Source organism: Notolepis coatsorum, assembly GCF_963971535.1.
Source record: "Notolepis coatsorum genome assembly, chromosome: 10".
NCBI classification, from domain to species: domain Eukaryota; kingdom Metazoa; phylum Chordata; class Actinopteri; order Aulopiformes; family Paralepididae; genus Notolepis; species Notolepis coatsorum.
In genome coordinates, this window is record NC_140174.1 from 88,571,259 (window position 1) to 88,595,228 (window position 23,970).

The window sequence follows — 23,970 nt, forward strand, 5'->3', positions numbered from 1 at the left end:
CCAAATAGGAGCAGAATAAAATGCATGCTCTTATCGAACTGCATCGAATCGTGACATGTTTAACTCTTTGCATTTGTGTATCATATCGCAGATCATGTATCGATTTGAGATGCACATCAAATCATCCGAGAGGTAAAGATACACCAGCCAAAAAAAAATCTAACCGTACTGTCATGCACTTGTCCTAATAAACTAACCTACACTGTAACACGCAACACTTTGATAAACATTGTTACTCAGCTGATAGAGTTGTACCCTTCTTGCTGTCTTGTCGTACAGAACTTGTAAGTCGCTTTGGATAAAAGCGTCAGCTAAATGACTAAATGTAAATGTATTAAATAGATCCAGGTATACATGCAATGGTTCAGAATAGCACTTACGTGATGGGGAAGTTGACAATGGTAGGGTTTTTCTCCACAAAGAAGTTGTTCTTGGTGAATCTTTTGATGCAGAAGATGAGGTACGGAGGCAGCTTCGTCAACTGGAACTTTTTGAGGAAATTCTCCTTGTAGGTCTTGTACTCCTAGGAGCAAATTATATGGAAATGGATGTTCAGTCTTTATTAATGCAGCGATTTAAGGCTTTGTTTAAATATCTACTTAATGTTAGTTGGTAATGCTCACATTTCATCCAATATGTGTTTAGTTTCCCCTAGAATTCCAGTGCATTTCGCCAGTTTAGCTCGGACATGGCTTACATGGGGTTTCCAGCTTATTTTGTGGTCCATGATCACTCCAAGAAATGTATTTTCATAAACTCTTTCTATGTGTTTGTTTATCATCATTACCTGTACATTGTGTTATGTTTTCCAAACAGCATGATCTTTGTTTTCTCCAGATTTAGTGATCATTTGTTTTTGTCTAACCATAATTTTAATATTTCTGTAGTGATCACCCCCAAAATCTCCTGCAAATTTTCCCCAGAACAAACAATATTTGTATTGTCTGCAAACAAGACAAATTTTAGAATTTTTTATACATTACATATATTGTTTATGTATAATATAAACCGTTTGGGCCCTAATACGGACCCTTGTGGTACCCAACAAGTAATATCCATCCATATAGTTTGATTTATTTTTTCACCTATTTGCACAAATTGTTTCCCGTTTCTTAGATAGCTCCTCATCCAGCTCAACCCAATCCTCCTAATACCATACTTTTCTAATTTATTGAATAATATATCATGATCAATGGTGTCGAATATTGTCAGAAAATTGTTATTGCAGCTTTAACCTCTCAACTCTTTCTCTGCCATACCCGAGATTTCTCTGGTTATCTCGCCATGCGTTGAACACCAAAACCAGAGATTTCCTTTGATCTTTTCCTTTGATCCCCATTCTATACTGTCAGCCGGGGCCATCTAGGTGTCTCCGATTCATATGCCTATGTTGGAATTGCAATGCCGATCGAATCTCACCAGGTGGCAGTATCGCCTACCTTTGAACTGGAATGGCTTGGTGTGGATACACGTTTTCCTTTTTTTGCAAGGGCTCATCCTCCTGCCTGAACAGAGATACACAGCGATCGCCTCGAGATTTTGTTGTCTGAAGCGTATTTACATTTACATTTACACATGCCAGCTGGACCAGCTACCCTCCCCACTCCTCCAGACCATAGCACCGGACATCCTCCCATTCCTAACTGCAACCATCAACTCCTCACTCAACTCGGGGGTGGTCCCCACCTCCCTAAAACAAGCCAGTCACGCCCCTCATAAAAAAACCAACCCTGAACCCCACCGTCATAGCCAACTATCGTCCTGTCTCTCTTCTCTCCTTCCTTTCTAAAACACTTGAACGTGCTGTATCCAACCAACTTACTGCTTATCTCTTATAGAATAACCTCCTAGACCCCAATCAGTCTGGCTTCCGGACTGGCCACTCCACAGAAACGGCCCTCATTGCGGTCACAGAGGCACTTCACTTAGCAAAAGCGAAAGGCCTCTCCTCTGTCCTGATTCTCCTAGATCTATCTGCAGCCTTCGACACAGTCAACCATCAGATCCTCCTCGCGGCCCTCGCAGGAATGGGAGTGGCTGGATCTGCGCTGATATGGCTGACATCATACCTCAATGACCGCTCCTACCAAGGGTCATGGAGAGAGACTCTGTCGGCCACCCGCCCCCTCCGGACGGGTGTCCCCCAGGGCTCGGTCCTAGGACCCCTTCTCTTCTCCCTCTACACTAAATCACTGGGTAACATTATCACGTCTCATGGCTTCTCATATCATTGTTATGCCGATGATACTCAACTCTTCCTCTCCTTCCCTCCCTCAGATATCCACGTCTCTGAGCGGATCTCGGCCTGTCTGTCCGACATCTCCGCCTGGATGACGACCAACCACCTCAAACTGAACCTAAGCAAAACAGAATTGCTCCACCTGCCGGCCAAATCCTCCCCCCTGACCGACCTCTCCATCACAGTCGAGAATGCAGCTGTGACCGCGTCCCCGACCGCCAAGAACCTTGGTGTTGTCCTCGACGACCAGTTGAACTTCTCTGCTCACATCGCAGCGACAACCAGAACCTGCAGATTCCTCCTGAGCAACGTCAGAAGGATACGCCCATTCCTGACAAAAGAAGCCACCCAACTCCTCGTCCAATCAACAGTCATCTCCCGCCTCGACTACTGCAACGCACTGCTAGCTGGCCTCCCGGCCACTGCCACCAAGCCTCTTCAACTCATTCAAAACGCAGCGGCCCGCCTGATCTCAAACCTACCGAAGTCGGCCCATGTCACCCCACTTCTTAGGGACCTGCACTGGCTCCCCATTGCTGCACGTATCCGCTTCAAGGCCCTCGACCTAGCATACCGTGCGGCAAAGGGAACCGCTCCCGCCTACCTCCGGTCAATGGTCTCTAACTACACACCCTCAAGACCCCTACGCTCTGCATCTTCTGGCCGCCTCAGATCTACTCCTATCCAAGCTCCCGGAGGGTCATCAAAGAGAAGCCGCCTATTCTCAGTCCTTGCCCCACAATGGTGGAATGAACTACCCATCCCAGTTAGGACAGCCGAATCCCGTCCAATCTTTCGCCGTCGACTAAAGACTCACTTCTTCAACCATTATCTGAAATGATAAAAAAAAAAAAAAAAAAAAAAAAAAAACCGACTAACCTTACTGTCATGCACTTGTCCTAATAAACTAACCTACACTGTAACACGCAACACTTTGATGAACATTGTTACTCAGCTGATAGAGTTATGCCCTTCTTGCTGTCTTGTCGCACAGAACTTGTAAGTCGCTTTGGATAAAAGCGTCAGCTAAATGACTAAATGTAAATGTATTTCCCATATAAACGAGTATAGACATATACACAGCGATGAGATCACTTGGAATTATTCTTTTTGGAATACCTTCTGGCTAAGGTAAGATAAATTCTATGTCTATTTTACCGAACCTGAAACATGATTTTGTAACGATCACAGTTTTGTGGTTTACCGGACGTAAAACATGCTCGACAAACACGATCACAGTTTTGAGTTAAAACGACCCCTCCCCCCCTTGATGATTTTGTGAAGACCCATATGTACATGGTATATACCTTTGATTTGGGAGTATTTGGGGCTTCAGGGGATCAACCAGAAAGATTTGGGCTTATTGCATATAATGTGTCATATCTCGCGATCTATGGAAAAATACTGGATTATTCCGGAAATGGGGCAATGTTTAGCATGTAGCGTGTAACAAACTACAGTGTGTAGAAATTAGCTGATTATATGAACAATGCCTGTCAAATGAGCCATACTATTGTCTCCATAGCTATAATACAGAACACACGATGGGTCTACAAACATCGCTAAAATTGTCAATACCACTGGCGCCATTTAGTAAAGATAGCGAAAGGTTATGGCAGTCAATGAGTTAAGCCCTAGCCATATTTTCTGAAAATCTGCCTAAAAGTACATGGAAGATTGCTCCACTTCTACAAGGTCCATGTTCCTGGTATCTAGGGACATCTATTAGGGGTGGGAATCGCCCCACCTCTAACATCTATGGACCTCAGGGAATGTATACCCAGTGTCAGAAATATTGTGTCCGTTACTATGCTTGAGTAAATTGTAATGAACCAAGTGAGAATATGGACAAAAAAATATATTTTCCCCATCTTTCACAGTGAATAACACCATGCCAACATTGACCAAAAGTGAAAGATTCTTCCTCATTAGGGTTGCAAATTGTAAGCACGTTCCTTACTCGATCATTGATAACGTTAACGGTCAATTAATCAATAATTTGTAACTAAGAATACCCAATTTACCAAACAATAACAAATGTATTCGTTTCCTCAATCAAAAGGTGTATTTCCGCAGCAGCGACATATTGCATTCTCGCAACATTGCATGGCATATCAAAGATAGAAATATAGAGGCCTAGACATATTAAAACACATTCGTCTCGACTTTAAGCGGGCGAGCTGCATATGTGGCAAAACTAATTTAAATCACTCGCCACAGCATGTATTTAACAAATGAAAAGAAATTCTAAACACTGTTTTATATTAACTTAATAAATAAACAAAAAATCTACTTATAATAATAATAATAACTTTATTTGTATAGCACTTTTCATACAGAGGTTGCAGTTCAAAGTGCTTCACGACAGTAAAAAATACAGGCATAAGCGGGCATAAAAAAGATACAGGTAGCAAGGTATGGCAAATCACAGTGTTTCACATTAGGATCTAGCATCCCAATAGGCTCTCCGCTTACAGTTTTCAGTAACACAAATAATAAAAATAGTTTAAAATGATTCAGTTTAAAAATAGTCTAAAAATTATAAAATAGAACGGACATAAAAAATACAGGCATGAGCGAGCATAGCAAGGTATGGTAAATCAGTGTTTCACATTAGGATCTAGCATCCTAATAGGCTCTCTATTCAGTAATACAAATAATCACAGTGTTTCACATTTGGATCTAGCAAATAATAAAAAATAGTTTAAAATGATTCAGTTTAAAAATAGTCATCAGTAAGAAGTAAAAAGTGCAATAACCGACACATGAATTTGATAGGCAGTGTATAAGAGTAGGCAGGGTAAGAATAGTGCAGGTAAGTACAAGTTGTGTCAGGATATCCCTGATGTTTCCTCTTGCCACTAGGTGGTAGCAGATATCTATCAGTGAAATGCCTGAGCAAAGAGATAGGTTTTAAGCCGTCTTTTAAAGATGTCTAGCGAGTTGGCTTCCCTGATGTTTTGGGGTAGTTTGTTCCATAGTTTTGGGGCATAGTTGATAAAGGCTGCATTACCGATCCTCTTTTGACTGCTTCTGGGAGCCTCTAGTAGTCCAGCAGCTGATGATCGCAGTTCTTGCTGGTGTGTAATTTATTAGAGTGTTGGCGATGTAGCTAGATCCCTGTCCATTTAGAGCTTTGTATGTAAGGAGAAGGACCTTAAAGTCAATTCTAAATGTTACAGGAAGCCAGTGTAAAGCAGCTAAGACTGGACAAATGTGCTCTCCTTTTGGTTCTAGTTAGCAGTCGGGCTGCAGAGTTTTGGATTAGCTGAAGCCTCTCTGTGGTTTTCTTAGGGAGACCTGTGAAAAGTGCATTACTGTAGTCTAACCGGCTAGATATGAATGCATGAATTAGCTTCTCAGCATCGTTCTGATTAATAAATGGTCGTACTTTTGCTATATTTCTGAGATGGAAGAACGATGTTTTCGTCACTTTGCGAATATGAGAATTGAAGTTCAGTTCTGAATCTATGATAACCCCAAGACTAGTGACCTCAGATTTGATCCAAGGGGTTAGTCCCCCCAGGTTCTTTATTAATGTTTCTTTTTTAGTTTTGGAGCCGATAATTAGAATTTCAGTTTTGTTCTCGTTTAGTTTCAGGAAGTTCTTACTCATCCATTTATTTATTGCCAGTAAGCAGTCTGTAATGGAGCTAATCGCTGTATCATTTGATTCAGCAGATATGTACACACAGTTGTGTATCATCCGCATAGCTATGGAAATCTACATTATGTTCTCTGATGATATCACCCAGCGGTAACATGTAAAGGGAGAAGAGTAAAGGACCTAAGCAACTCCCTTGTGCAACTCCATAGTTGTTGTCGTATATATCAGACATGTGATCTCCTAGTTTAACATAGAATTTCCTCCCTCTGATGTATGTTTTAAACCAGCCCAGCACATGTTCTGAGAAACCGACATGGTTTTCAAGACGATCGATTAGAATATCGTGATCGATTGTATCAAATGCTGCACTGAGATCTAACAGGATAAGGATGGAGATCTTATTCTCGTCAGAGTTTAGTCCGAGGTCACTGATTATTTTGGTGAGGGCAGTTTCAGTGCTATGATATTTTCTGAATCCTGACTGAAATTCTTCTAAGATGTTGTTTTCTTCAAGAAAGGAATTTATTTGGGAGCTCTAGTAGCTCACAGCGTACCTCGGACGCTATTTCGGCGTCGGGGACAACCGTGCGCGTCACGGATCTGGGGTAGCGAGTTCGACTCCCGGACTCGCCGTATTTCCTCAGAGTGTCTTTCCCCCGATCTATACCCCATTCAACCAACCTGTTTCTGTCGGTCATGCTTGACCAGAAGAAGAAGAAAAAAATCGATAAACGCTAAAAGAACCAGCCGACTGGTCAAAGTTTTAAAAAAAAAGAAAGGAATTTATTTGAACTGAAACTATCTTTTCAAGTATTTTACTAATGAATGGTAGGTTGGATATTGGACGATAATTTGCCATTTCATTACTATCCAAGTTAGGTTTTTTTTAGTAATGGCTTTACAACTGCTGTTTTAAAGGCATCTGGGAAAATACCAGTCCTAAGGGAAGTGTTTATGATATCTAGCACAGGGCTTGAAACACTATTAAACACCCTTATGTCCAATAGGCCTAACTAAATAACAGATTACATGCATAAAACTCTGAAAACAACTAACTGTACTAACGAAGCCAACAGCGGGACGCCGTCGGAACGTTAGAGATAAAAAAAATCAAAAGCATGTATTTAACAAACTCAATGTTCTAAATACGGTTTTATATTAACTTAATAAATAAAAACTAAAGATCTACTTGTGTCGATGAAAATGTCCAATAGGCCTAACTAAATAACAGATTACGCACAAACGCTGAAAACAATCAACGACGCAACAATAGTATTTTTAAATGAGGTTATTATTATTATTAGATAGCCTACATAGAACATAAATAGTCTGTCTCACATGCATGGTCCCAATTCCAGCATATCGACATGGTCAGACGGGAGCGCATCAGTCACAATCAGTCCAAAAACACTGGTGTGCCAGCTTTGCCAGCCTGGGGAATCTCCCCGCATTGACTTTCCAGTCGGATTTGTATCCAGGGATGGGGAATGGCTTCTTTTAACTGTTATGCGAGGTAGTCTGCCATATGCCGACCTGGTAAACTTCTAGTTAGCAACACAGCAGTGATGACTCGCCAGTCCTCTGTGATGTAGTAGCAAGTGACAGTAACATCGCTTCTGGTCGTCAGGGCAGTCCAGCTGTCTGTCGTCAATGCAACCTTGCGAGCACCGGTAACTAGGGTTAGGTACTGTTCACATTTGAACCGGTACCTGTGAATCGATACCGGTACCTTTTTTATGTACTCGAGTCTCTAAAAATGTAATCTACATACCTCAGTTGTAAAAAAAAAAATCCAAACTTCAAATTATTTATCATCATTATTATTCATTTAAAACAATTTGTTAATATATATATAATATTGCAGCGAGCGTTGTCTGCATCTAGCTTTGTAAAGTGTAACCACACTTGCGACCGTTTTCGGCTTGCCATTGCCCCGACTGCTTTGTTGTTGAATCAAGTCAAATCCTAGCTAAACGTTTATTGTGCACGTGAAAGTTGACGTGAACATGCGGCACACTTCATAGGTTTCATGGTAAACAAAACATTGACGTCATCGGACTTAAAAAGTATTACTACAATTGTATTTCTTCTTTTATTTTTTACCAAAAATTTTCATCAGTGGATCTCACGTGAATCGGTAGTACCGACGTGATTCGGTCGGTACCCTTAAAAGTACCGGATTCGGTACCCATCCCTACCTGTAACGTTAGCTAGCTTGCGCAAGCAACTCTGAACTTCGCATCGGTGTAGCTCTCCTCGATGCACGAGGTGGTTGTGCCTCAGGATGGGATATGGTACGCTGGCTCAAGCAGGTGTATCATTTGCCGAAATCCTTCGCCGTCAACCATATCGATCATGCCGTTTGATAAATGCGCGTCTTGGGTTATTTTTTCAAAATCAACGCTTCTTAGCCCGCTTAATTTTGCAAGTTGCCGTCGCTCGTGTTTTTTTCCCCTCGCTTATTTTCCAGACACAGAGGTAGTTGCCTCCTCGTCATAGTTATATTGCACCCTCTATCTGTTCATTGAAAGTTTGAAACATGCTTTGAAAATACACCATTCTACTGACGGCTACAATGTAATAAGAGACAGACAACATTGTAACATTGTTTGATAGTAGATAGAGTAAATGTCATGTGTTCGAGTAAATCCTTAAGGATCAATCAATCGATCTTCGATGAATTGTTAACATCCCTATTCCTCATAACATAAATCTTTCAAAAAGCTCATTCAGCACCTTCTTGAGATCAAGTGTGCTAAAAGTCTAAGCAAATGAACAAAGGGCAGATGATTTACACGGGTTTTTGTAGATACGGTACTGAATTTTGCCATCCGGACACATGGCAAAATTTGAAAAATGAATATAGAATATCAGGCCTATAAATTACCTTATTATGGCCAAGTCATACATCTATGGATCGGGCCAAATCTCCTCTTTCCAGTGGCAGAGTTAGATCTGGATTTAGTACCATCAGGCTCCCGTTACAGGGCAGCAAAGACCGTGAATGAAATCTAGTGTAAGTAGTTATATTATCGTACTTGGCCATCGCGTCCCGCTCTTAAGCCTATCGAGATGTACCTCATCTCATGTACCTATTGTACTCCACTAACGAAAAACAAATACGCCCACACCTGCCGGGTCCCGCCCCTATGGAGGCGTAGCCTATAAGACACTAGGCATGGTCACCAAACACTCTTCCTCTATTTCGTTTCCATCATAACGGTCGCAGTGCGCCTTATGTAACTAGTTGTTATGAAAATATTTGAGAAATTGCGTAATGTTGAAAGCTTACCGGAGGTTTGTTTACCCCTGGAATCTTCGGGGCATGTTTCAGCGACACGTCGGGCCTATGTTGATGTTTCCTCGTCTGACGGCAGCAGACCAAGGGGCAGCGTACAAGGTTTGGCTATCGGGCCAGCTTGTACACAGGTAGGTCATCAGGCATTGATGTTGGTGTTAGTAATGCTGTGAAGTGTGTTTCGGCGCCAGGGTGGCTTGGTGAACGTTCCACTGCAGTGGACGTTTTCCTGGCTATCCTGGAGCATGCTGCTTACACTAATGCTACTAATGCTACTGCTAATGCTAATGTTGATGCTGAAATGGGTCGTTGTTCTAATACTCCCCGCCGAGGGACGTTGTCGTTTTTCCCTCCTCTTGCCCGGTTCATTGATGAAGGTCAGTAGGTTGCTAATGTGGGGGGTTTCGCTGAGTCTTATTTACCTTTTTTACGGGTAAAGGGGCTAACAACAGGGTGCAGGCCGAGTGTACCGTGGCTGCATAGCCAGGTAGCTTTGATCCTGTGTCCCGGCGGGGATGAACGATGTCCCACCCGGCCGATGCTTGAGAGCGAATCGGCTCAGAGGGTGGCAGTATGGACGGATGAGTGGTATACTGCTGCAGGATGGTTTGTAGCGGCGGCCAGTGTTATGGCTCAGCTGGCTAGTTTCCTATCCACATTGACGTCGGGTAGTGGGGCTATGGGTCCAGCCGACATTGTGAACATGTTGCATGTTTGTGGTGTTATAGAGATCTTGACTCAGTCGCAAGCTATAACTGCGGGGAGGATTAGAATGCTATCAACGTTTGTTGTTAGGCATGTTTGGTTGGAGCACTCTCCTCTTGGGGAAGAGGATAGGTTTTCTCTCCTCACGACTCCTTTTTCCACGGAAAGTCTTTTTGGTCATTCTGTGGAGGCGCAGGCGGTTGTTGATCTGGGTGCCACACCGCCTCACGCTGTGCAGCCAGAGGTGGGAGCACGGCCTTGTCATCGACTGTGGCGAGGCCCTCGACAGGCGGCCATGTTTCCCCCGCCAGTGGTGCCCTGGGCGGAGAGTCAACAGGGATCCACAAGGCCGACAGCCTTGGCGGCCGAGGGATCGGCCATTTTGGGTGTATGCAGCTTGGATAAAACAAGCCGTTGTCATTCTGCCGCGAGCAGCCCGCTCCCCGTTCAATCCTCTCTCTGTTACCCACGGAAGCAGGGCTCTGATCGTTTTCCTTTGGCTGCGGGCCGCGAACCTTCTTTGAAGCGCATGCGGCCCCATTCTTCACTTCCTGTTTTTTCCTTCTGTTTGTTCCCCTTTAAAATGAATAAGGCATTAGAGTGCATCTATCTAGCCATACATACTAGATGTTATTTTTGTTTTATTTGTGCTTCTAGTATAACAACAATTTTATGTTTATATATTTTATATCTACATTTATTATTTCTATATTGTGGTAATTTTGACTTAAGAATGGACTCTTGGTATCAAAGTACTTCCTGGGTCAAATTCGACCTTATAGCAACTCTCAACACACCTGTGGATGATGTCACTTCCTGCTTTGCTTGGTATATAAACATTATTGTCGGTGAGAACATTTGCTAGCCATCAACACTGAGGAAGGAACATAAATTGTTCCGAAACATGTTTGTTTCAGGCTGCCATTAAATAATCAAAATCTGTGAGTGCTGGTCCAAGCGTATTGCTTTCTTTTTCTAATATACTCCACTGGATTTCAGCACCCAGTGTTATATTTTGTGAGCGCAGTCTATCTTGACTTACCCATTCTTCACTTCTCATGGAGACAGGGGCTGACACCCAGTTAATGGCTGAGCCTGGGTCTGTCCGTGAGAATGTTGTGCTGTCGCGTGGTTCCTGCACCACACGGTGTGTGATGGGGGAGTCTGGTGTTACGGCTGCCACTAGCTACAGTGGTCAGCAGGGGGACTCGAGGCCTCTTCTGTTGAATGCACAGCAAGGGTTACCCCGGCCTCGCCTTCGCCAGGCGGGGTATCGCGCTGATGCCTCCCACTCCCGTGAGAGCGGCAGTGGTCTGCAAAGAAGAGGCGAGCGTGATTTGGGTGATAGCAATATCACTGCAGGGCTTCGGCGTGTAGGAGCCCATGGGGCTCTCATGCCTTGCGTGTCTAGCTGTGGAACAACTCCTCAGCATGCGCTAGAGGGGTGTTCAGGGGGGGGTGTGTGTCAACCAGTTTGATGACAGCTTCTCCCGTATCAAACCGGCCCTTTCTGTCGGGGTCCCCCCTTGGGTGCGTCGCACAGCGGGAGGGACCGGGCCAACTATCTACTGTTCCTTGCGGCCCAGCGTCAGTTGACGGCGGGTGCGCTGTGGGATTATTGTCACATATGGCGACAAGAATGCCGTTTGGGGGTGTGGATAGAGAGAACGTTGACAGAGGGGCTTGTGTTGCAGTTCGCGCAACCCCAACCTCCGTTCTCAGGTTTGGTGCCGACCCTATTGTCAGGGTCAGAAGCAGTGACAGCCCTGGCCGACGAGATCCGATCTCTGTTGGCGAAGCAGGCCGTAGTCATGGTCCCGAGAGAGGACGCGATGTCAGGCGTCTACTCCCGTTATTTTCTGGTGCCCAAGAAAAAGGGGGGGGGGGGGTCAGACCTATACTGGATCTGTCCGCGTTCAATCGGTTGATTGTAGCGAGACCATTCAGGATGTTGACCGTCAAACTCCTTCTGCTTGCTGTCAGAAGGAGAGACTGGTTCACCTCCATAGACCTGAAGGATGCGTATTTCCACATCCCGATTTTCCCTCCTCACAGGAAGTTCCTGCGGTTCCTGTTTCAGGGCGTAGCGTACGAGTACCAGAGGTTGCCGTTCGGCTATTCTCTGGCTCCCCGCACATTCACCACGTGCGTAGCGACTGCGCTGGAGCCTCTACGTCGTCGGGGTATACGGGTTCTGTTCTATCTCGACGACATTCTGCTCCTCAGTCGTTCGGAGGAGGTTGCCAGGTCTCATACCAGGCTGGTGGTGGAATTCCTCACCAGGCTGGGTTTTGCTGTGAACTGGAAGAAGGGTACGCCTATTCCCAGTCAACAGGTGGAGTACTTGGGCTTGACGTTGAGGTCAAGGCCCATGATTGTAACCCTCTCGGAGCAGCGGCAGGTGTCTATCCTTCGCGCGCTCAGGGGTTTCCGTCTGGGAGGGACGGTCACGGCGCTGCAAGTGATGCGCCTGCTCGGTATGATGGCATCTGCTCACACGGTGGTTCCTCTTGGCCTCCTCTTCATGAGGAGGATACAGAGGTGGTTTTTCTCTATGGGAATAGATCCGGTGAGGGACAAATGGAAACGGTTGACAGTTCCTTTGTCGATATGGGGAGATCTCGCCCATTGGAGGAGGCTGGGTATCCTCACCATTGGGGTCCCCATGGGCAGCAGGCGCTCACACGTCACGGTCTTCACCGACGCCTCTCTCACGGGTTGGGGAGGGACGTGTCGGACCCACGCAGTGGGGGGCAGCTGGACGAAGGTCCGTGCTGGCCCGTCTACCCCGCACATCAATGTGTTGGAATTGAAGGCGGTCCTCCTGGTCCTCAAACCTGGTGGTAGGCGAGCACGTTTGTCAGGACAGACACTATGACGGCAGCGGCGTATATCAACAGGCAGGGTGGGACTCGTTCCATCCGCCTGCACCGGGTGGCGGTCAAACTTTGGCTATGGGCATCTCGCAGGCTGCGCAGTCTGAGGGCGCTCCACATCCCTGGTGCAGAGAATGTGGGTGCGGATATGATGTCTCGGGGCGGTCCTCATTACGACGAGTGGGAACTTCGCCCCGACATAGTCAGACATATCTGGGATCGTTTCGGGGAGGCCTCGATAGATCTGTTTGCGAGCCGACGCTCTCACAAGTGCCCCTTGTGGTTCTCGGTCAGTCGAGCAAATCATCCACCCTTGGGGGTGGATGCCTTCTTGATCTTTCTTTTTGTCTGTCACGGTGGTTCTCGTGCCGGTAAGGCACTATCGAAACAGCGCCTGTCCCATTGGTTGTGCGAGGGCATTGCCCTCTGCTACACGTTGGCCGGGCTGGATCCCCCTGGGGGCGTCAGGGCGCACTCCACTCGTGGGGTGGCTGCCTCTGCCGCTCTGCTGGGTGGGGCCTCAGTGGAGGACATCTGTGCTGCAGCTTCATGGTCCTCCCCGGGCCCCTTTGTAAAGTTTTACCTCATGGACATGACCGGGGGTTCTGTCTCCCAGGCGGTTCTGGGGTCTGTGGCCTTTCCTGCTTCCCGTCCTTTGGTAGGGTAGCAGGAGTGTGTGGGTATGGGCCACAGTGTGTTAGTTCACACGTGGTTCCGCCTGTGCTGTGTGTTCAAGGGGTTCTAGTTCCCTCTTGCTCGCACTCGGTGGAGTTGACTGCGCCCCCCCTTCATTAGGAAGGATGGGGTGACGGGACTCCCCAACCCCTTGATGTGGGCTTACGGGTCCTCAGGGGGTGCATTTGTCGGGCCTCGCGTCCGCTCTACCCCATATCTCGATAGGCTTAAGAGCGGGACGCGATGGCCAAGTACGATAATATAATGTAAGGTTATGTATATAACCTAGTTATATGAGTACTGGCTGAGCGTCCCGCTCTTAACGGCCCTGAGTCCCCGTTTTGAGGAATCTTTTCCTGGAAACGGGTTTTTTGGCGAGGAAGAGTGTTTGGTGACCATGCCTAGTGTCTTATAGGCTACGCCTCCATAGGGGCGGGACCCGGCAGGTGTGGGCGTATTTGTTTTTCGTTAGTGGAGTACAGTAGGTACATGAGATAAGGGATATCTCGATAGGCTTAAGAGCGGGACGCTCAGCCAGTACTCATAACTAGGTTATATACATAACCTTACGTTACTTTTGTATAATGTCCATAGCTCCGCCATTTTTTACCGGATTGCAATGCATTTTTTCCCTAGGCGTTCACAGAAAGGTATATTCCGTGAGATATAAATACGGAAATCACGCCAATATTTATTCGTTTACTTTTATTTATAGCATTTTCAGGTTTTTCTGGCCACGCAGGACCGATAGAGGGAGAACGGGAGGAGAGGTAGGGAAGACATGTGGCAAATGGTCGCCGGGACTGGGAAACGAACCCGGGACGACCGCTTCGTGACTCGGCACGCTATGTGGTGTGCTACTGGAGCGCCCCTCACATTAGGCTTGGGCGGTATGACGGTATACCAGGGTATTTAGAAATCCCGACGTATTGAAAATCAATACAGTCAAAATTACAGATGCGTTTCAGTTTATATTACACTGAAACGGAGTTGACAGTGGTTCGTTGTAGTGCACACGCGCCAGCAGAGGGCGAGACCAGTCCTCACTAGTGGAGCGAGCCGCAGAGCTGGTTGTCTTCTACACACAGGAGGAGGGGAAACCCGCTTCAGTGGTGGAAATTAAATGAGACACGCTTACTGTTGCTGCGGGCTAACTGGCTATTCTGAGAGCTAACTGTTGTGTATGTGGATCACAACGGCGTTCACGCTTTACGGTAAATGTTGCGACAGTGCTGTGAAAATACCGTAAAGCGTTGTGGTAACGAGAGTGCGTGTTGTTGTGCACTGGTGGAGCAAGCAAATAAACGGTAAAACGTTACGTCGCAGTCCGGTGCGTTTTTTAATACACAATACTAGAGCTGCCGCGATTACCGCATTACCGCGGTATCGCCGTTACATCACGGCCACCGCAGAGTAGGCTGAATACCGCGTCACCGCTGTTTTTTATAATAATAATAATAAATTATCCTCCTCTCGTTGGGCTTGCGGCTCTGCAGATATACCCTACTCCTCTCTCGAGGTTCCAAGCGACCCTATTGGGTACCAGAAAAGTCACGTGAAACATTGCAGACCACTGATTGGTCAGAAGAGAGTCGCGTCACACGTTGTAGCGTCATGCAGTGTGTTACCACCAATCGGCAAGCGAGTATTAGGTTTTTACTTCCTGAATGTCAAATCATCACAACACGGCTAATAACGTTAGCTTTAACTCTCCGCCGGAGTGGACTACGATCGCTCCTAAGGAGTACTAAACGAGACATAATGATTTTACTGTCTGCAACGAATGTTATAATAAAAGCCCTTCGTTCTATACACTTGTCTGATTGAAAACTTTATTAACAGACCGCAGAATGGGACAACTCGGCACGCTCTGAGCAAAGAAAGGAACTGAGATATGAATAGAGTATTGCTTGCCTTGCTATTGTCCGGTAAATACGCTGATGTTATTGAACGTATAACTATATAATGTTAATGCCACAAAACGAATGCCTTTATTATAAAGTAGTAACTTTATAGTAATAATAATAAGAAAGGGTCGGGGGGGTTAGGGGTAACCACCCCTGCCCGCGACACCGAGTGAACGGCGCACGACCAGAGGGTAAACCAGCGTTTCCGTTAGAACATATTCGTGCCGGTCTGAGTGTCCTGCAAGATTTCTATCACCGGACATATTCGAGATATTCCGGTCAGAGTTTTAAACAGCAGTCTATTATAATCACATTTTTATGAGCTAACGAATTCCGTTATAATTGGACATGTGTATTAATTACATCAAGCGAAGAATGAGAAATTGATTTGCAGAATCAAATTACTATCTCTCGCCTCTCAAGTTAGTGCGATACGCTACCAGCATCAAGCTCCCGCTGCAGCAGCTCTGTCACACGCACCCCCAAATGAATCTCGAGTCGACATCGCTTCACCTCGTTGTATCAGACACGTCACACATATCATAATGTTCAACTTCACGTATACAGTCATTAATATATTCCAAATAAAATAAGTCCCTCGATACTCCGTGCTGCTGCTGACTTGAAATAAAATAGACCGATACGCAGTCGGTCCGACACTAAACAGCAGTCTGTTATAATCACATTTTTATGAGCTAACGAATTCCGTTATATTGGACATTTGTATTAATTATATCAAGCGAAGAACTGAGAAAGCAGAGAGACGGCAACATTATCGTGGGTTTGCGTGACGACTCTCTCCACCTCGCAACGACTTATTTGCAAAGAGTATGGCGCTGCAGAGAAGCTGTTCAGCTGTTATTGGCTCTTTTCTGGGAACCGCACAACAGCGCCCCCCACCCAACATTGGCTGAAAATGGCTGAATTGGAGTACTGCTGGAATATTGCATTGTACTGCTGGTACTGCGGCTCTACAGCTTCAGAAAAGTCCGCACACCCGGCCAGCACTAAGCTCTCGCCGACAACGTCGTTGTCATTATTAGAAGCAACGAGGAAACAAATGTAATGATCGTTTCGTTCATCGCATAGGCTATTTAATTTTAGCCTATTTTAATACAATTCAAATAATCAAATTGTGCTTAGACTCAGGGAATTATTTTCACCGGACATTAAGACCGGAGAGATAAAATATGTCGGACTTAAACAGATTTTGCCGGTAAAATACCGGTAATTACCGGCTAACGGAAACGCGAATCCGTGTTTCACTTTCAATAACTAATGCGTGCTTGCCGAATCCCAAACAATATTCATGCTGCAAAGTCATCCTCTAAAAATAGACATTTAGACTAGAGGCAGGCTATATGCTATAAAGAGTAGACTACTACTAAAAAAAAAATGCATTCAAACTTTTTTTTTTAATTTTTTGTGTGCATGCGGTAATAACCGCGGCGGTAGGAAATATTTTGCAAATTTGTGCGGTAAGGAAATAATCAATACCGCGGCAGCTCTACACAATACTAACGTTACTAGTACTAGGGTGCTGTGGGCTTCTGGCTACCATTCTGAGAGCTAACGATAGTAGCACTCTGATGCTGTGGGCTAACTGGCCATCTCCGTGATTTGTTTACTTGGTAACACGGGTTCCCCCCCCCCCCGCTGATGAAAATGAAAGTCATACCGTCATATACCGTATACCGGGGTATTAGGTCATCAGAGTATGACGGTATGAAAAAAATTATACCGCCCAAGCCTACCTCACATCAATATATTATTTTTTATTTTTTTATCCTCTTTTTCTCCACCTGATTTTCTATTTTTCTCCCCATCCCAATTTTTGTCGTTATGCCAATTCCCCCCCTCCCCTACCTGGTTGTTGTGCGCATGTTACTCCTACTGGTCGGTACAAGGGAACCCTGAAGTCCACCACATGCTTCCTCCGACACATGTGGAGACAGCCAGTGGCTCTCTTCTCACCTGGCAGCGAGGACTCTCATTGGTGAAGCGTAACGCGTGGGAGGTCACGCTGCCTTCACCATTTCCTGCCTTTCGCTGAGCAGGCTCCCAGACCTGACCTGTAGGCGTCGCTGTCCACAACGCCAGATTACCACCCACGACTTCCCTCCACCTAACTCAGCCAAACGAGTTAGTATGACGCAGGGCAATGCTGACTCCCGGGAGTCGAGACCGCAGCCTCTTGCATTGGTGACGAGCGCAATCTCCGCTACGCCACCCGACCACCTCCTTCACATCAATATTTCTAAGAGAAAATGGCTGGACTTCCGTTGTCGGCGGCTGGTGTGAGCTGGGTAGTGTAGTTTTATGAAATTTTGTCGTCCATCGAAAGCCCTAGGTCTCCTCTTTCTTAGGACAACAACGATTACATACATGAGTGATTCTTCTTCTCTCGTCTAAATCGTCCGTTTTCCGGTGCAATGCATAGAGATTTTTAATAAGCTCATATTTTGCTAATAACACTTAAAATCATTGGTAAACAAACGTAGTGTAGGGCTGGGCGATATATCGAGTATACTCGATGTATCACGGCTTGTTCTACATGAGATGTAGTAAATTACTATATCGAGTATATGTTGTCACGTCGCGGCTGAGATGAGACTTGCTTTAGCGCAGAGCTGTCCTCTCATTTTCATTATAGACACAGACCAGCGCGGACCTTAAACGACATGCAATTGTAATTTCATTAGACACAGACTAGCGCAGACCTTTAATGACATGCAATTTAATTGACGCGAGCAATGGGCTAAAGTTAGCTGCTAACTTATCCCATGACTAGGCTAAGCTAACTAGCGTTAGCTGCTAACCCTGGAAACGCTCAAAGCGGACTCCACGACACTAGTTCCATTCGTGAGGAAAAGGGGTGGGTTATATTGACGACGCTTGACAACAGAGGTTTAAACATAACTTCATATTTATTGGTTATTCGTTTCTTTATATCGGGCATCCAGTTCCCATCTCCGTGTGTTAACATTCGAGTGTGACATCATCACCTACGGCAGCTTAGACGCTCAAAACGCAAACCTAGAACAAAACCCGAGGGGGCTGGCTGGCTGGCTGGCGCTCGCTCTCTCTCTCTCTCTCTCTCTACATTCAATGATTTAGTAGCCAAACGTTACAGTATAAATACTAACTGGATAGTTGATATAAACATTTAATTTCATTATCTGAAATATTCTAAAATCATTACCGGTAAGTCTGCTATAAGCCATTATCCCTTTGTGTGTGATTATTATTTTCTCACAGTAGTGTGTATATATATATATATATGTGTGTGTGTGTGTGTGTTTGGCTAAAGTGGATAGGTAACACAGTACTGTGCAAAAGTCTTAGGCAAGAGTTTATATAAATTGTCTTAGATGTAAAAAAACATTTCTTATTGGTGCATCAGTAGACTACTCTTAGTACATTTTCATTTAATAATTTTTTAAAGCATCTTCATGGTTTAATAATGCAAACATATGTTGCAGGGACTTATTATAATCATCATATTGGCGTGACTATATGCATCAAAGGGTTAAATGAAGCATTTTTAAGTGCTTTAGAGGAAATGTCAAAATATCGCAATATATATCGTGTATCGTGATATGGCCAAAAATATCGCGATATAATTTTGAGGCCGTATCGCCCAGCCCTAACGTAGTGCTGAAAATATACACTTTGACTGCTGTTTTGATAGGGTTAGGGTCTTTACTCTTGGCAAAATTTGAAAAATAAACGCAACATCACTTAATACGGACTGTATTGATCTATTTGGTACCGGTATCTCAAAGAATTTCATCCCGCCTTGTCAATAAATTAATTATCCATGCATTTTAGTCTAGTAGTGATTATCTTAAGTTCATGGTGTCTATATTGCGTCATCATCATCATCATGTAGGCTATAACATGTCACAGGAGGGAAATTTGTCATAATAATAACCCATCTCAAACCCTGCCCTCTATCTCTATCCTGCAATCACAACCATGGCTTTCCTCAGCACCAGTTGTGATTGGAGGATAAAGAAAAGAGGGCGGGGGTTTGAGAGATCAACGCTGGAGGGCAAAGCAGTACCTTCTCTGTGTTGCCGTTGAACTTGGCCAGGATGCTGAAGAGCGGGACCTGGGGGATGATGAGCTGCTCCTTCTCATCCTTGTACAGTGGAGCTGTGGGGAGGTCAAGGGTCAAGAACAGGAAGGTGGACTCAGACATCTCCTCCTGGTACTCCTTCTCCTGGAGAAGGGCCTCCTTCTCCTCTGGTGGCTGGGAAAAATATATAAAAACCACTTAACCCTTTCACTACCACACTACAAAGGATGTAAGTAAGTAAAACTTTATTTGTATAGCGCCCTTCTCAGCACGAGTGCACAGAGTGCTTCACAGCATTTTTAAAACATCACAACAACATGTGGGGGGGCTGCAAGCTAACCTAGCTTAGCACAAATTGGAAGCGGATACGGACTACTAGCCTAGCTTAAAACTCCAGGATAAGGGCGCGGCTGGGTAGCGCAGTGGACCAGTGCATGTGAGCGGATCGGAGCGTGAGCGGCGCGGGGGGTTTTGACGTGAGCGAGGAGTGGGTTTTAAAATGTGTCAGCGCGACGTCCGGAGCGAGAGTTCTCCTCCGCTCCAATCCACTCCAGGCCGCTCACAGTGGTTTAACACTGATGTTAATATACCGTACATGTAGTACAATGCCAAAGCAACAGATGGCGATGTACAAACATGAAGGCCATTTTCAACCAATGAGAAGGGTGAACCTGTGATATCCTGTTCAGGCTTTGTCACTCACTCCTGTTAGAAAAAGTATCGACACCATTGTTGTTGTCGTTAGCTTACATGCTAACGTTAATGGCAGCGACCATAACATTGTGGCTCGGCTAGCTATCATCGCTTAATAGAGCTAGTGAATGGATAAACAACGTTATTTAACATTGCAGAATGGGTACAATTACAATGCGGCTCAATACAAACAATTGTTAAGGGGCCCAGGGGGTGTAGACTGTTGTAGTTTGAGCTAATTTACACCATGCTCCAAAAAAAATTAAAAAAATCTGCCGAGCGATCTGGCGCGGGGAGCGGTCGATTCAAGGTGAGTGGTGAGCGAGCGGAGAGCGACTTGGGAGCGGGGTCAACATGAGCGATTAGCGGAGCGGACCAAGCTTTAAAGAGCGAAGAGCGGATTTCTCGGCCGCGCCGATCCGCTCACGTGGCCTGCAGTGGACTCCTACCACCGCAGAGACTCTGGGATCGAATCCAGCTGTCAGCTGTACCTCCGGCTTAATCAGTCATCCCTACTAACAGAATTGGCAGTGTTAGCGAGTGGGAAGCCGGTGGGGTATGTGTCCTGGTCTTTGTAAACTGCGACTCCTACTGGTCGGTCGGGGTGCCTGTCCAGCAGGGAGGGGATCTGGGGGAAATAGCGTGAACCTCTGCACGCGTTACGTTCCCCCAGTGAAACTCCTCGCTGTCAGGTGAAAAGAAACGGCTGGCGACTCCACATGTATCGGAGGAGGCATGTGGTAGTTCTACACTCTCCCGAGGCCGACAGTGGGGCAATGCGTGCAACGACCAGGAAGGGAATTGGCCCAACGACTAAATTGGGATGGGTGAAAAATACAGAAAGCCCCCCCAATTTTTTTTTTTAAATCCAGGATAGGCGTTTTTGGCCAACAGCTAGGCTAGCTGGTCCATATTATCTTTCATTAATTTGTGCCAAGCTGGGCTATCTTACAGCCGGATAGCTTTCTACTGAACGCATGGAGGAAATTGGTATCCCATCTTCTTGTCCGACTCTGGAGAAGACGGTAAGCACATTTCCCATTAATGTTGGTGTGTTTCTTTAAAATTATACATAATTAAAATAATAATAATAAATAAAAAGTAGTAACTCACCAAATCTGGGTGTGGAAGCTTCTTGGAGAAGATCCGCATGGAGCCTTGAAATGCTTTGGTAATGCTTGCTGAAATGACAAAGATAAGAGAACAATGTTCATCGGAGGAAGGTTCCTTCTTTTATGGAAGTACAACTGCAAATAAAATGTCCCAAGTGTTCGTGCTGAATGGAAGCAAGTTTTGGAGTAAGTGTGAAAGTGTGTTGCTCCTATGACTCATGTTCAATTAGCATTAGCAAGGTTTTACTAATCAGAAAACCAAACCATCCAATGCCCCCAAATCTCCCTCTGCCACTCACAGGGCTTTTTCTTGGTGCCTCCCAGAGCGCCGTGTAGGGCATTCAGGAACCACGACAGGAAGTCCACAGCATCCCCTGCAGGACAGAGAACAAACGGCCATGTGGCTTATTCTCCTAATTGTAACGCTGCCTATTAGTATTAAGTATTAAGATTCAATTCTAATTTATTGTCATCATACAGCACAACAAAAAGAAGTTTGGCATCCAACTAGAGTGGAAATGTAACAGTAAAGTACAGGGATTAAAGCAAAAAAAATCTCCTGACTGAACTTTTCTTCTGGCCAAGTCATATTCTTATTTTAACCTCCACTGTATTTTTTTTTTAATAGCGTTAGCGTTTTAAGGGAGCGTACTTGTACAGCCTACTATCCTGACTGTGACTATAGATAGACCCTACTGTTGTGGTTGTTGTGCCAGGCAGGGAGGCTGTGTGCTGGAGAGCGTGAATGCAAGTCTTGTGGCTAGCTTCTGATTGATGAACCAGCTTCTGATTGATGAACCAGATTACTTTGAACCATGAACTAAACGGCTTGTTATCATACAAACAAGGGACTAAACACGTTTCGCAATTATGCCACAACAACAATGGACAGTCTCCTCCCCACCATTTGTATATATTTTTTACCACCCACCCCCTCCTAATGTACAGTCTCCTCCTCATCATATGTATATATTTACTGTTAGGATCTCTGGGTAACAGTACTGTATATTTGCATATCGTATATGTGACAAATATAACAGTACTATATACCTGTAAGTCATGTATGTCCCTATGTCATAAATGTCATGATGCCATGCATGTTGTGTATGTCATAAATGTCACTATGAATTGAAAATGGGGGACCCTGATGATGTAAACAAGACAAACGCCTTTCTCTGGTCTGCATCCCCTTAACAATTGTGTGTATTGCTACTGGATTTACCAGATCCAGAGTGAATGAATGAATGAAAACTTTATTTAATACACAAGACCCTCTTCTTGGGACCAAGTAAGGTTTTCGTCGATAATCCAATGTACGGTTACAACCCCCCCCATCCCACCCACCCAACCACCTCCAATGTACAGTCCTCCCACCCCACCTACCCAACCTCCTCCAATGTACAGTTTCTTCATCAAATGTATATACTCTATTTTTTGGACTATTTTTGTATCACAAACAATACTGTATTTGTAAATCTGGTATGTCATAAATGTATAGATGTAGCAGTATTGTCTATCTGCATGTCATGTGTGTCATATATGTTATGATGAATTGAAAATGGGGGACCCTGATGTAAACAAGACAAAAGTCTTTCTCTGGTCTGCATCCCCTTAACAATTGTGTGTATCGAGTGTATCATACACGGAAAGCTGTATTGTACCCATTCTGCAATCTGTTAATAACAATCAATCAATCAATATTTAACAGATTGCAGAATGGGTACAATACAGTACAGCTCAATACACACAATTGTTAAGGGGATGCAGACCAGAGAAAGACGTTCGTCTTGTTTACATCAGGGTCCCCCATTTTCAATTCATAGTGACATACTACAGGTATATAGTAATGTTACATTTGTGACATATACGATATGCAAATATACAGTACTGTTACCCAGAGATCCTAAATATGATGGGGAGGAGACTGTACATTAGGAGGGGGTACTGTGAAGTAACACGACAATGACAAATGTGTTGTTTCCGTTTTTCTTTTTGAAATAGTTGCGGCACACGGAACAACTCACCACTACAGACAGCCCACAGTAGCCTAGGCCCGGGTTTCCGTTAGAAAAAATGTGTGCCGGTCTCCGTGTCCTTGAAGATTTCAATCTCCCGGACAAATGGGAGAAAGAGTTTATCGAGCTTAAAAACAATTGATAACGCAAATAACGTTCTGATAAAGGCATTCGTTTTGTGGCATTAACGTTACCTAGATTTATCAACATTCATATGTACATTTATCATACACGGAAAGCGAGCGGTGCAAGCACACACGCAACAACAACAACAACCCACTGGTTGTCACGTAAATAACGTTCTGATTAACAAAAGGCATTCGTTTTGTGGCATTCACGTTACCTAGATTTATCAATAGCAATAGTAATATATATGTTTCTTTAGACTAGAATAAGTAAAATGAACTTACTGTCTCGGAAAAGTTGCCGCATGTCAGTGTTGTTGAGTCAAATTTACTCTCGAGTAGAGCTAAAGCAATCGCCGACTTTCAGAAACTCAAAAAGCAAATAGTCGCTTCCCATTGGTGCTGAGCACAGCAGAGGCGGGTGAAAGCGCTGTAAACTCAGAACAATCTCGCCTTCTGGTTGGTTGCATTTGCCTGAGAATTTGCCGATTGCTCGCAAATGACTGCTTGGCGCAGCCACGGTAGGATTTCCTCCCCCCTTTTTCATGATATTTGACGCCTCTGATTGGCTCAGGTTAAAATCCGTCACGATTCCGAATCAAATGACGGAATCTCCTAATCAAATGGACGGATATCC

The 23,970-nt window shown here is 44.9% G+C and overlaps 1 protein-coding gene across 1 annotated transcript in view; it reads right to left on the reverse strand.

The window, feature by feature from the left end:
* usp39 (ubiquitin specific peptidase 39) overlaps positions 1–23,970 on the reverse strand; it is a 35,248-nt gene that overhangs the window by 7,493 nt on the left and 3,785 nt on the right. Inside the window, exons 7-10 of the mRNA XM_084322733.1 lie at positions 21,493–21,567; positions 21,195–21,262; positions 19,374–19,562; positions 381–523 (exon numbers count right to left, since the gene is read on the reverse strand). Coding sequence (XP_084178859.1) covers positions 381–523; positions 19,374–19,562; positions 21,195–21,262; positions 21,493–21,567 — 475 coding nt within the window. The remainder of the gene's footprint in view (positions 1–380; positions 524–19,373; positions 19,563–21,194; positions 21,263–21,492; positions 21,568–23,970) is intronic.